At 37.5% G+C, this 14810-nt stretch overlaps 1 protein-coding gene across 2 annotated transcripts in view; it reads right to left on the reverse strand.

Annotated features, from left to right (window-relative positions):
• The window catches only part of LOC18431713 (Rubredoxin-like superfamily protein), a 31217-nt gene extending 17197 nt beyond the window's left edge, over positions 1-14020 (reverse strand). The window contains exons 1-4 of one of the 2 annotated variants that reach the window (XM_088866453.1): positions 13770-14020; positions 10191-10282; positions 10025-10075; positions 9070-9108 (exon numbers count right to left, since the gene is read on the reverse strand). In XM_088866453.1, coding sequence (XP_088722579.1) covers positions 9070-9108; positions 10025-10075; positions 10191-10282; positions 13770-13944 — 357 coding nt within the window. In that variant the 5' untranslated portion in view covers positions 13945-14020. The remainder of the gene's footprint in view (positions 1-9069; positions 9109-10024; positions 10076-10190; positions 10283-13769) is intronic. The other variant, XM_011624110.3, reaches the window with a different exon arrangement.
• Positions 14021-14810: the final 790 nt, after the last annotated feature.

Consider the following 14810-nt stretch of genomic DNA (forward strand, 5'->3'; position numbering starts at 1 on the left):
CGAGGTTTTCAGGGAGTTCAGTTCTAATGTCTCTAAGAGGGCCACGGATTAGGTTGTGATGCTTGAAACTGCCCCCCAAAACCCTTTAACCCCCTTTTATTTGGTGGGGGGGGGGAGGATTACTAACTTTGACCTAGACGAGGGCATTCCTTCGCCCTTGGCAACCTCTATCGAGGCGGTGAATTGACCGCTTAAGCAGGCACCTAAACACAAGCCGCCTAGGTGCCTCGCCTAAGTTCCACCTAGGCAATTTAGGAATTTGGCCGCCTAGGTGGCTGGGTGGCCGAATTTTTGAACATTGGTCTAAAGACCCAAGTTTCTCTTACTGTTCGCTAATGTCACCAAAATGTTTTACAATTTTGTTATAAAATATCTCTAGTCTCTAGTCTACTTTTTCCCGATAACTCAACTTGTTTCTCCCTCCTTAATATTGGACTGCTTTGATCTCATATGTGACAGAAATGTAGAGAGACAGAAACTTAGAGAGAAAGGCCCTTTTGGGTTTCGAAAGAGAAAAAGAAAGATCCCTCAACTCAAAAAGCAGTAAAGTCTCTCTCTCTCTCTCTCTCTCTCTCTCTCTCTCTCTCTCTCTCTCTCTCTCTCTCACAGGACACAAACCCAAGTCCTAGGGCAAAGAATTGCATGGAGAGAGAGATGGCATGGTTTTTAGATTTCGGTAGAAAGAAGGCTTATTCTAGTTTGGTTTCAGTAAAAAAGACAGACTAAGTTTTTCAAAAAGAGAGAACAAAGATATTTTATAAAAAAAATGGTAAAACATTTAAAAATTGGCATTAATAAAGAGCAAGAGAAACATGGGTAGCTTTGAATGTATTTCTTGGACCCCAGTCTTGGCTTCATTTATGCAAAGCTAAGAGAGGCGTGCAAGAGCCCCCCTAGGCTATAGGAAAAAGTAAAGGAAAATTGTTTCATGCGGCGGGGACCGCATTACTACATTTGCAGTCGCTGAAGTATAAGCAACCATCTTAAACATAGATGCAAATAGGTGGTCCATCTAAAAATAATTGAAACTAACAGTCCAAGTGTTTTCTTAATAGAATTATTATTTTAAATTTTCAAAATTTATTTATTTTTCCTATTCATGATCTCAGTGTTAGAGATTACATGTCCTTACAAATTAGGTCCAAAAATCCATCTCAAAAATAGATAGTTAAGAGGTGACTCTTTTTTGCGGAGAAATGTTAACTTCGTAAATAAATAGAAATAATACAAAATAAATAGAAATAACACATTTGGCTATAAACTAAAAATGGCACTCCCACAAGTTGGGTGCTCAAATAAACAGTAGTAAGAGAAGAGGGAGAAAGAGGGAGATGTACATAGCAAAAGGAAGGAAGAAAAAAAGGGATAAAAGAAATACAATATTCGACAATATCCCAAAAAACTTATGTAACGAGACTATGCTTTTGACTGGCAAGCTTTCAATTGCCTTCATCTACTGACTGTTTTGGTGCAAACTAAGAAACCGACATTCTTATTTGCTTCCTTTGCTTGGAGGTGAAGCAACTTAGCCGACATTCTAATTTGCTTCCTTTGCTTGTAGGTGGAGCATCTCGGAGAGGTAAGAAGGGGTGATGTTGGGGAGGTAAGGAGACACGATAAAAAATAAACTGAAATATTGTGGTGCACAATGAGGGCTCCAGCTACTGGTGAGAGGCTATCCAGTAGACATTCATCGTCCTGAAATCCTTAGAAACTATCCAACAACTTTTTACCCCGAAAGTGCCAATCCCCTCTATTTCCTAACTATCTTGACCTGGCCCTAAACATCGTTCAAAAAAAATGGACTGCCTAGCGCCTAGGTGGCCACCTAGGCAGTCCAGAAGGCCTGAGCACATCACCCAGGCCTAGGCGGCCAAGCTGGGCAGTGGTCCCCGGGCGGCCGCCCAAGGCTTGCGCCTCGCCCAGAGGTGGAAAAGTTTTTTTTTTTTTTTCTTTTTTTTCAAGATATAAAAGTTTAAAAAGATGGATTTTAAGTTCATTTGAAACCTAAACCCACAAGAAACCCTTTTAGAGAGAAAGAAACCTCCAAAAAACTACATTTCATTGGATCGAATCATCAAAGTATTTCTCAAAGTTTGGAGTTCGAGCAACCAAAGTAAGTGCATTTTTTAGATTGCTTGTTTTATTTTGAGCTGTCTTCTTCAGGAGTTAGTCGGAATGGAGATCCGGGTTGGAAATATGGATACAACCCAAATCCAAATGACAAAATTGCATTAGATGCAATTTTTGTGAGAAATATACAAAAAGAGGCATAAACCAGTTCAAGAAACATCTTGCCGATATTAAGGGGGATGTTGCCCCATGTAAAAATGTTCCTGAAGCTATCAGAGAGGAGATTAAGCAATTTATAAGTTATGTAAAACAAAAACAAGAACAAAATCCTTGTCATAGATCTATTTCTGCTACTCCTAGAAAAAGTGATCCGGGTTGGAAGTATAGGTACAACCCAAAACCAAATGATAAAAATTGTAAAAGGTGTAATTTTTGTGAAAAAGATACCAATGGGGGTATTAGCCGATTCAAAAAACACCTTGCTGGTTTTAGAGCTAATGTTGCTTTCTTGTACAAAGGTTCCTGAAGCAGTTCAGGATGAGATTAGACATCTTCTGAAATTTGTAGAACCAAAAAATGATGAAAATAAGCCTTGTTCTATGGAAGCATCGTCTTCAGGTTCTAGACGGAGTGGTGATCCGAGTTGGAAGTATGGTTATAACCGGGTTGGAAGTATGGTTATAACCGGAATCCAAGTGATAAAAATCGTATTAAATGTAATTATTGTGGAAAAGATACTAATAGGGGCATTTACCGATTTAAAAGACACCTTGTCGGTATTAAGGGGGATGTTGCCCCTTGTAAAAATGTTCATGAGGCTACTAAAGAGGAAATTATACAATATTTGAGTTCAGAGAAGTATAAAGAAAGGGGTAGAGCAGCCAAGCTAGGGCCTCATCAGCACAAACTAGTAAGAGGAAGGTACAGGAAGAGGAGGAGGAAGAGGTAGATTCTGAAGAAACAGAGGAGGGCGAGCATTATATTGAAGTGGGAGATGACTCTGATGATGATGGCCTCGACTCTAATGCATATGAAGAGGCTTGCCCTATTGATATTATTTCTAATGATGATGATGATGATGACGATAATGACGACGACGACTGAAGACTCTTGCCTCTTGGTGTCGAGTGTTGAGTCTATTGACTGTTGTGTTGAGTCATGAGTGTTGACTTTTGTTATACTGTATATTTTCTAAATTTTAATTGTGTTGAGTGTTGACTTTTATATCCTACCTACACTTGTATGGTTTTACAATTTACTGTTTTAACAATATAAATTATCAAAATTCTCTTCTCAACGTCTATCTTTTTTTTTCAACTTGGAATATGGTATTATATTGGTAATTTGGTATGGTTTTTACTTTTTTTCAAATTTTAACTGGCAGCCGCCTAGGTTCTGAACGCCCGCCTAGGCGTTGGGCTGCTTGGACCCCCTAGGCCGCCTAGGAACCGCACAGCGCTTTTTAATACACTGGCCCTAAAAAACCATCACACTACTATTCCGACTGTCGAAGGAGAAGCCACCAATAGCGCTATGTAGTCTAAAGACGACTACCAATTGGTTGCAGAAGTATGGAGAGAAGAGAGATGACAGGAGAGAACTAGGAGAAATAAGATGGGGCGAGGTAGCCTTGATTGCACCATGCAATCTCTGGACTACTGTAAGAAAAGAGAGGGGAGAGAGGAGAAAGGGATATAAGAAGCGAGAGGAGAGAATAGAAAGAATGAGAGAAGGAGAAAGTATTAGAGTTATGAAAACGAGAAGAGAGAAATTACCGACCATGTGGGGACATAAAACTGTACTTAGAAAGAGCAAGTTGCTAGCAGCTATGAGGTGCAATCTCTGGTCAGCTATTAGAGTAGAGAAGAGAAAAAGGGATAGAAGAGACGAGAGGGGAGAGGAGGGGAAAGGAGAAAATAAGGAAAGAGAGTACAAAGAGTACTCTTAACAAGAAAAAGAGAAAAACAGAGAGAAAGCAGAAGAGAGAGAGAAGGTGGGCATTTGGTGTATTTGGGTATAAGGAGAACTGCGGTTTGGATATAGAAAAGGAAGTTTAGTGGGTTGGTTGGTTGGAGAGAGGGCAGAAATAAAGTTAGAGAGAGAGGGTTTTAGGTGAAGGAGAGAGGGCAGAAAGAAAGAGGTGACTCATTTCTACATGGACTCATAGAAACCATGTCCAAAATTAAAATGACCTACACCTCCTGTACGGACTTCACTAGCTAGTCCATATTAGATATACCTGACCTAGCAAGGAAGTATTATGAACTAGCAAGGTTGAATGAGAGGTGTTCGCTGGTCCCAAGACATCCTATCCTTGTATACATAAAACCTCAACAGCCAAGGACAGATAAGAGGAAGCAGCTAAATGAAAAAACCCTCAGTGTTAGGCCTTGCGCACGACCATTCGGTAGTGTAGCTTGTTGATGGGATTTGGAGGACTACAAGTGCAATAAGCAGTAGGCTTAAGGCCAATCAACATCAAGAACGACCTGATATGGCCCAATATGGAGTATGAGTGTCAAGCACTAGGGAATGGCTTTGTGGCACCTAAGCTGAGTGCATGGATCCAATAGTCGAGCATTAGATTCATATCACGCAACAACCACAGGCTTGATGTAAGTAATGCCAATTGGCGATATGTGAATGGGTGAGTTACAGATAATGTGACCTTGCGAGATTATATGTAGCGGTGGCAATCAGGTCGGGTTGACCTGCTGACCCGACAAGTTTACCTGAACTAGTTCTGGGTCCAGGTCCAAGTTTTGGACCCAGCTGGTCGGGTCTAGGTCCAAATGATTGGACCCGACCCAGAGTCAGGTCTAGGTTTGAGTCTAGATGGACCCTATCTGGTCGGGTCCTGTCAACCAACCCCGGTATAAAACATATAAAAAATATAAAACATAATACTAAATAATATATAAAATATTTTTGTCTTTACTTGGACCCAACCCAGGTCCGGGTCGAGGTCCATGTCACTTGGACTTGACCTGTTTCCACCCCTAATTATATGGTTTATGACACTCGCGCATGACTGAACGAGCATCATCCAGCCAAGTGTGGAGCATTAATGGCCCAAAGAGTGGATTTCAGCATCCCCCACCCTGCCTCTCCTTCCTCTCTTGCATACACAGAGTCTTGAGGTGCATTCAGTGCTATATAAAAATCAAGTCAAAAGCAATAGAAGCAGACATTGGCCCTCTTGGATCTCATGTGTGCTTGTGTGTTTGCTTGGCTTCATTTCCCTTTTGTGTATGTGTACTGGAAGGCTGGCCTAGCCTCTGGGTTTGAGTTAGGCTCAGCACCACATGTTCCAGCCAAAGAAGAAATTCATCACATTAGCCATGCACCTAATAAAGGATCCCAAGGCAAGTATAATTCAAGACAAATCGCTCAGTCCTTTTCTACTCCGACAGATCAGTAAAATGTGTGGTGCAGTACCCATCACCACAGTTCGAAAATTCAACTGCCCGACCACCTAGGAGGGCCGCCTAAGCAAAAAAAATCAAAAAACGCCTAGGCGCAGTATGGGCAAGGTCCTTATGCACCCTGCTTCTAGGTGCCCGCCTAGGCAGTCAAGGTGCCGCCAAGGCGTTATTGTCTAGGCGCCTGCCTAAGCGCCGCCCCGTGACAACTTGAGGGCAGGTGGAAAAAGAACAAAAAAAAAAAACCCATCGGTGAGGGTAAAATATTTAATTTTTTCCCCCCTAAAATGGGGGGAAAAGGGTTTTAGGGAGTATTCTAAACCCCCAATAGAAAATTTGTGGCCTTTAAGGTGAGAAAAACCCCTCAAAAACCACTCTTTTGTGAGTTATCGAAAGATCGATAAATTTTTATTTATTCGATTTCTTCCCAAAATGAAGGCAAAATAGTTCGAAAGTGGATTTGGAGCTTCTAGTAGTTGATTTTGAGAACTTTTGGCGACCCAATAGATGAGGGTTGCACCGAGATTGATTTCATTTTGATATTTTCAAAATATTATCATATTTGAATAAGGGTTTTGATTGTTTTGATTTTATTTTGCTACAACATATTATGTTATAAATCATGTATTTTTTCTTTTACGATATATTAACATGTTTGTAATTAAAAAATTGATTTTTTTGATGATTAATTGAATTTTTTTCTAACTTGGACGATGTTTGGGGTGGCGGGGTGGGGGTTGTTTGATTTTGGTAAGGGCTCCCTGTCTCTAGGCGCCCGCCCAACGGCCTAAGCAGCCAGGCACCCAAACCGCCTAGACGCCCGAATCCGTCTTTTTGAAAATTGCCTATCACTACTTCAGCTACCCCATTGCATAACTGGCAACCTGATATACTCTAAAGAGTACAATAACAATTCTTGTAACATAATTGTCTAAACTTTATCATTTTTAGAGAGAAACATGATAAAACCACCAGCGATGTGACGGTCCAAGGCCTCATTCCATGCCAAAAACCTCATTTAAATGAGGAGATTAAGTGGCCTCATTCCATGCAAAAAAAGTCATTCAAGTGTGAACTTCCTCTGCTCCTCACTGCTACCATGGTTGACAGAAGAACATAAAATCCTGAGTTCCCCACTACAACTAATCCTAGTCCTATAGGTCTTATTAACAAACTAGGCAGCTGTAGCATACAAGAGACTAATCATCTTTCCTAAAGGAAATGACAAAAACCATGGGACCACATAGTCTCTACGAGCTGCAGATGTTTCGATTCTATCAATAAAATTGGTTAGAATTTAGAAACTTTGGGTCCTAGAAGCATCTTCTATGGGTAGGTTACGACCTATGCTTCACATGATCCAGATTTTGTTTAGTTGGAGTCAGAATTTATCATTTCTAGTGAGACCCATGATAAAACCACCAGCGATGTGACTGGCCAAGGCCTCATTCCATGCCAGAAACCTCATTTAAATGAGAAGATTGACTGTCCAAGGCGTCAGTCCATGCCAAAAAAATCATTCAAGTGTGAACTTCCTCTGCTCCTCATTGCAACCATGGTTGATAGAATAAAACCCTGAATTCCCCACTACAACTAATCCTAGTCCTACAGGTCTTATTAACAACCTGGGAAGCTGCATCATTCAAGTAACTAATCATTTTTTTAAAAAGAAAGAGATAAAAACCATGCAACTGCATAGACTATATAAGCTGCAAATGTTTCGATTCTATCAGAAAAATTGGTTAATATTGGGTGACCTTGTATGGGTCAGTTATGACATATGCTTCATATGATCCAGATGTTATTTAATTGGAGTCACAAGAGACCACAAATAGAGATGGAATCCAAGACAACATTGAACATCTGAAACGCGCTTCATGGCATTCAGAGGTATCACATTTTCGTCCTCCACCAATTCTTCCTCCACTATCTCTCTTCAAGACATCATATTTAATGCATGTGAACAATGCGTGTAGGCAAAAAGGCATCACATCCAAGTATTCACACAAGGCAAAAAGAAATCACTGAGTATTAGTCACTTGATTAATGTCATATGCATCATGATGCTTACAAGCATAAAAGCTGGAGACATACTTTGCATTCGTAGCTAACCATGATCTTGCTAGCAATATGGAGAAAAAGAAATCTTCACCATTGATCTTTCTGAAGTTGATTCCCATAGTTTCAAAATCTTCACAACAACTATTAGGCAACACAAATGTCAAAGATCAAACCATTGACCATCACAGCATCAACAGCAGACCAACATGACAAAAAAACATTTCTGTAAATTGTGGCTCAAAAGCACTTCAATGGAGTTAGCTCATCACAGTATGTCAGCATGCCAAGTTCCCATATTGTCATGTTCAATCTCTATGAGCCAATTTCTCAATACAAAGCACGCAGAAAGTGGCAGGCAATCAAGTTAGCAGCCACTACCATCAAAGGTGAAAATTGACAAGTTTGACTGATGCCTATTTCTCAAGGGTAACATTCCATTTCTACCCAACCTTCCTATAAATTAAAAAAAATCCTGATGCCTATACAAAATCCAACTGATAAGAATCAAGAAGAAAAAGCGTAAACATCAGGCAAACAGGGACAACACACTTGCTCTAGACGAGAACCAGGACAAAAAAGTGACACCATCAAAGTTTGCTTGGAGCAGAAGCAGAAGCGGGAGTGGGAGTGCAGGCAGGAATGGCAGCATGAGCAACAGATCGACATATGCAGGAAGCTCCTAGGTCAAGTGCGCATTCAATACAATTTTTTAATTAGTAATTAAAAAGTTAAAAATTAGAAAACTAATTTAAAAATTAAAAATCCAGTAATCCCACAAAATACCATAAAAAATAGCCACACAAAAAAATGGACAGTAAGAAGTAATAACTATTAATTAAATTTTATTTATTAATAAATTTTATTTAATTAATCAGTCATATTTTTATATTCCTTTCATGTGAAGTTTTATGTAATAACAATCCCTCAAAATACAACCAAAAAATTATGATGCAGCATATCGTGGCAACAGATAACAATTCAAGCTGCTTTATTTACAAAGTCACACTTTACAACATCCAAAAACATCGCATGCTGCTTTATTTGCAATTTTACACTTTACAACATCCAAAAGCATTACGATAACAGATTATAGTTGCAACTAATATCCATATAAATCATCTTCTTGGCCTCTTGGTGCCCCTTTGAGTGGCTAGGAGTGGTCCTTAAAAGGTGGGGATCGAGATCCCAAAAAGTAGCGATTGAGATCCCATAGATATCCCTATTCGAAGCGCTTGAGCGAGATCCCTGAAAACGATGCTTGGGAGAATCCTGGTAACTATGGAAACCATGCTTATCCAAGTAGCACCTTTTAGCCATAAAATAAACTTTCAAATAAATTCAGAAATAACTCACAAATGATGCCTAATATTTGGATGATATGTGAATATAAACACCATTAAATTAGACCTTTCTCACCATTATCAATCTGAAGGGGGCAGTCTCAGAGTAAAAAGATCAGAAGAAATGATTCAATGAGTAAAACTGATTCTATACATTTACATATGAGAATTACCGTCACGCTAGCCGTAAATGTAGACATCAGAAGATGAGTCTGTTGAATAAAATTTCATAAATAGTGAATCCACACAAAGTTCATGGCATAGTACATTGCTGCAGCCAGACTCGAGCCTTTATTTTTAGAGAAATGTTAACATCAGCCAGACTCGAGCCTTTATACACAAAATCTAATAAAAATAGCAAATTGACCATGAGCAAGTCAAGACAGACTTATTTATGACCTTTTCTGTAATCTGGACTCAGGAAGAACTAAAGCAAGAGAAAACAACAATGTTCAGAGCGATAATAAGGAAATTTTAGCCCGATTAATGACAGATTCACATGAAGTAATTTACAAATCATTACTGATTGGAGCTAAAATTTATTAGTAACTATCAATTTTCACTAAATGTCGAACAATTCTCCTAGTGAAGTTACATAGAGAACTAAATAAGATCAACAAAGTAGAAAGAACATGCAGCTAAAATTTAGCCCAATTAACGACAAATTCACATGAAGTAATTTAGAAATCGTTACTGCTTGGAGCTAAAATTTATTAGAACTATCAATTTTCACTAACATAGAGAACTAAATAAGATGAACAAAGTAGAAAGAGCATGGAATTACAGCAATTGTCCCAATCATAATAAAAGATGCGGTCAATGTCACTAAGAAAAGAAATGTTCAGCTAATGTTCCATCAGGCCCTTTCTATAACCCAGATTAAGGAAGAACTAGAGCAAGAGAAAACAACATAGTTTTCAAAGCAATAATGAAGGAGAGATGTACCCCGATTAGCAATAGCTTCAAGTAAAAAATCATTAACTATTGGAGCTAAAATTTATAAGAAATATCAATTTTATTAGCGGCCTTCAACAATTTGTTCTAATGAAGGTACAGAAACCACTTAGAACTCAAAAGATCAATAGAGTAGGCAGTGCTCAATATCACAAACAAAAACACCCAACTCACCTTGGTACCAAATGGACCAGTTGGAGGATCCAAGTCAAATCGTTTTCTCCCCTGTAAGCAGCACAGAAAATTGTAAGATGATCCATACAAAATAAGAGTGAACATAAGTCCATCAGGTGACTAAGTTTCCCAAAAAAAGTCCCTCAGGTGTCTTGAGAAAACAAACCTCAAGTTCAGCTTCTAGCTCCTCTCGCTCAAGCCCAGTTGCAATTGGCATAACATCTTCCACTCTCTGTTTACCCTTTGACAGAGTATTTTCTGCAATGTTATAAATTGTCTCAGGGAGTATTGAGATAAGGATAAATCATTACATTATATACCAGAAAACCTTAAGGATAAAAAAAAAAAAAGAAAAAGGATAGTTTGGGTATTGCGCCATCAAATTCTCGTAGAAAAACTCATATAAAGGCCACTGGTTCTAAAAGAACAAGACAAAGAAGAGGAAAAAGAGCATAATTATAATGCATGCCTAAGCCCTAAACTTTAATGAGGCAACAAATACCTGGAAAAACCACTAATGCAATAGCAAAATTAGCAGAGAAAGCCTACGCACTCCCTCAGCTTTCCAAATTGTCCAGACATTCTAGTTGCATTTTATAATAAAACACATAGTAATGACTGTTGATTGGAAACAAAATGACAGTAAGGGGTCATGCAACACTGGAGAAGTTTTTGTGAGAAAAAATGGCCTGCAGAATGGCATCCCACAAAGTAAAACTCAAGAATGACCAAAAAGATAACTGACTTGTACAGAATAAGTTCAAATGCCAAGGTCATAAAAGAACTTAATAGGTTTAATCATAGAGCTTCTTATAGTACATATGATAAATGCAATCGAACTAAAAACTACAAACAAAGCCCATATCTTCCAAGGAAATCCAAATCAATTCACAAAGTCCAAATTTGTTGCATTGTTGTTTGATCTCCTCATTTTGAATCCTCAAAGGTAAAAGAGGCTCCATAAAATTCCCAATTAAAAAAGAAATTTAGCCTCAATTTGGTGGTTAATGCGTTGGCTGTCTCAGCTATCGAAGGTAACCTTCTGCGTCATAGAGGGAACCTCAGGAAATACGAATTTATCACAGCTCAGTCATAATTGCGTCAAGCAGGATGGATTTGGATATTGTAAAAATCAAATTTTGCTAAACTAAGGATTATGCTCTGAGGTACTCTCAGACTGGCCTCTTGCCCAAATCTCTTAGAGCTCATTTTGCTTTTTATTTACTGTAGCAATAGTTTCCAGAAATCAACCCCAAAGTTCTTTTAATGGGCTTTCCCTTTCAAAAACATTCTCACTTTCATAGGAATGTTAAAATGTCATTTTTTCCTTAATTTGCCTTGACAATCAAATGAAACTATGAAAGTTTGAGAGAAATACAAGGAAAACTTAGAGAAATTTTAGTACTAAGGGAAAATGTAGAAGTTAATTAAACTCTGTGAGGTAAATGCAGCTAAAAGAGGTTGGTAAAATATTGTTGGAACAAACTCCTAAGAAACCTGAGAATTGTGACACTACTGATTTCCATATCCACTTCATAAGAAACTAATTTTCCACCTACTATCAAGTTCCCTCATCCTCATTCATGTGTATGTAATTGAGATAAATTCTAGACATTTTAGGTCTAACCATATCTCTTAGACTCTAAGAGTACTTTCGATGATCCAATCAGTTGTATGAAACTACGAACACCAAATTTTGTTGATAAGGAGTTGGTGTGCAGAAGCATTGATTATTCTTAAGAGGAAACCACGGGATGGACACATTCATAGGATTTAGGATTTATATACTGTAAGAAAAATAACAGGATTCAGAAATTATTTGAGGATCATTCATGAAAGATATGGATAAGACAATTTACAATTTAACTGACTCTTGTCTTGAAGAGACACATGTTTATCCTAAATATTGTTCCCTCAAACACTAAAATAAAAGTATATTCTTATGGATTGTTGGCAAATAGGATCACAAAGAATGTGAGGCTATGATCAATTGCAACCATGGTTGTTGTTTTTAAAGCATTGTATTCTACTCCCTTCATGTTATAAGATAACTACCTATCAAAAAAAAAAAAGGAAAATAAGTGTTTCATGATATCTTTACTTTGGCCTCTGACTGAAATTTTTTAATTCAGACCATATGCCACAGGGAACAAAATCCCATAATTCATCACCTTTTTACTTAGGCTTCTCCCCAAGGAAAAATTACTTGCCGATCTTTTTAGGGGGGAAAAAGAAAAAAAAGATTCTAGTCAGGCAGTCTAAAACAATTTAAATTGCTACTATGATCAGAAAAGATAGGGATTTTACCTTTTCTTCTCAAAAGCCTAAGAAGGTACAGTTTGTACATTTGTAAATCATCGAAGGAGAGACTAATGGAAAAGTGAAAGATGCATTCTTTTCTTTTTTTCTCTTGGTCGTTAAGGAAGGAGAAAGATGCATTCACGCAGCAAATCGAGACCTTTCTTTATCAATGGAGAACTTTTGATTACCACGGCATGTAGAGTCCAAAGAGCAAAAATTGCCTCCCCAAGTAAGACAATGTTTTCTCATTTTAATGTTTAGAATTTTATAAATTTTTTAACTTTTGTTCTATTTTTTCACTTCAGTTCATGAATTGCTTGCCTATGAGAACAAACTCAAACTTAATGCTTAAATTCCACATGTGGAATAACTATATTTTATCATCCGTGAGAATTTTTGCTTTTAACTTTTTGACTCTTTATCAAAATTAATAAGAATTCCTAATTTCCTAAATTTTCTATATCCCTTAGTTGAATAAAAAGTCTACCCTAATGCTGGAGTGTTTATTTCTTTGTTTGATCAAAGGGGTTTCTCTTCTCCAGCAAAACCAAGATCTCTTTATAAAGAAGAAAAATCCAGAAGAAACAATTAAAAAGCGAAGATGCATACAACAAACACGACATAGGAAAATATGGAAATTAAAACACACTGGCATGAGCCAAGTACTTCAATGGTATTCCACTTTTAGCATTTTTTCAAAATTCATTCATGTTACTCATTTAGATAACGCCAAGACGAAAGAATATAATTATTCAAAACAATCATAACAACATGAAATACTAATACTACTACATCAACAACAATCTAATTAACACAAGTACGATCTTTTGGGGACGAGTCTCCGGAGAGATAGGATGAAAATAGAAGTCAACAAATCACAACAAGCAGTGTAGATTCAACTGATAATGGCGAAAGATAAAAATACACAGGATCTGTAGACAACTGCAATCCCCATTACACTTCACACATGTCATTCCAGTGCTGAGCAAAGAAGAAATGCAACAAAATGCCAAAACTAAGAATAAAGCAACAATCATTTTCGGTAAAAAGGAATTGCCGATCTCTATATAGAAGATGACCCGAAATGCAACCATTATAACAAGGTTTTCAAGTATTTATAAGCTCTATGCAATCAATCACTACAAATTCTGTAAAAACAAATAACCAGAACTGATTAACTATAATTAAGTCACGAAATGCAATTAATCAATACAAACTCCATGAAGGCAAACAAGCAAACAACCATAAATTAATTGCTGCAGTCGATCACAATAGGATCCAAATTCCAAATACAAACAAATCAATAGACTATCAAAGCCACGCCATCAACAAATTCAGAGCAACTGAAAAAGAAAAGGAATAATTTAAAAAATGAGATTTCATATAAAGAAATAGCCATCAAGGAAGAGAGAGAAAGAGTGAGTTTTAGAGAGAGAGTAGTTACCAGCATCTGTAGCAACTTGTTGAGAGAAAAGAGGAGCAGTGCTATGGAAAGGAGGGGAAGAGGAGTTAAGACAGGATGAAGAGGAAGACGCAAAGGCCCTGCGAGGGCAAAAATTGGATAGCCTCAGAGAAAAGGAGGCTAGGGTTTCAGGCTTCACTGCAATTCTTCTCCACATTGTTTCCCAGGTCGCCCCTACAGTCGTCTGTATCTCTACTTTCTTTCTCTCACTAAAAATTTGATGCGGAGAAGCCAAAAGAGCCCGAAAACGGGTGTATAGGGGTTAATGTTATCGTGCCGGCTATTAAGAAGAAATTTAAGTCTTTTTGCTCCCGAGAGACTATAGAAGTTTTGGCAAAAAAGTTCCCCCTCTTGCGGTGGAAAAGTTCAGGGCCATTTCGCATGGTGGTTGCATCGCGATTCCTATTGACATCCCCGATTAACACTTTCAAAATGTAACTAACTTCCCAATGAAAAAGAGGATGCAGATGGCATACTGATGCATCCGTAACTTCCCAATGTATTGAATAAGAGGGTGCAGTTGGCATACTGATGCATCCGTAGCTCTAGAGGTATGGTGGACCTTCAAAATTTATCATGTTATATAATTTTGATGTAAAATGTTTTTAAGATTATCTTAAAATTTATTTTTATATTTAATTATAAAATTTTTAATTTCAAAAATAGTTAAAATCAAGTAGATCTATAAATATATGAAAATCTTGAAAATAGACCGTGTAGATAATATGTTGTAAAATGTACTATTTTTTAGACTTAAAATCCTTTTATTTTTCATGGTCATATATCTCGATGTCGAGATGATCAATCAAAGGGTTTTTCAACAAGAAAACTACTTTTTCCGATAGATTTTTTATGTGCTAGTTCTACATTATAAGGTTGCATCCTTATATAAACTTTTCCTTGAAAAAATGGGTAGGGACCGTTTTGATCATCTCGGCATCAAGATGCATGGACTTAAGAAAAAAATGGATCTTAAGTTTTGAATATAGTGCATCTTGTAACATATTTTGGACCGTCAATTTT

The sequence above is a fragment of the Amborella trichopoda genome, chromosome 5, assembly GCF_054954075.1.
Source record: "Amborella trichopoda isolate Santa Cruz 75 chromosome 5, AtrichopodaSantaCruz75HAP2 v2.0, whole genome shotgun sequence".
NCBI classification, from domain to species: Eukaryota; Viridiplantae; Streptophyta; class Magnoliopsida; order Amborellales; family Amborellaceae; genus Amborella; species Amborella trichopoda.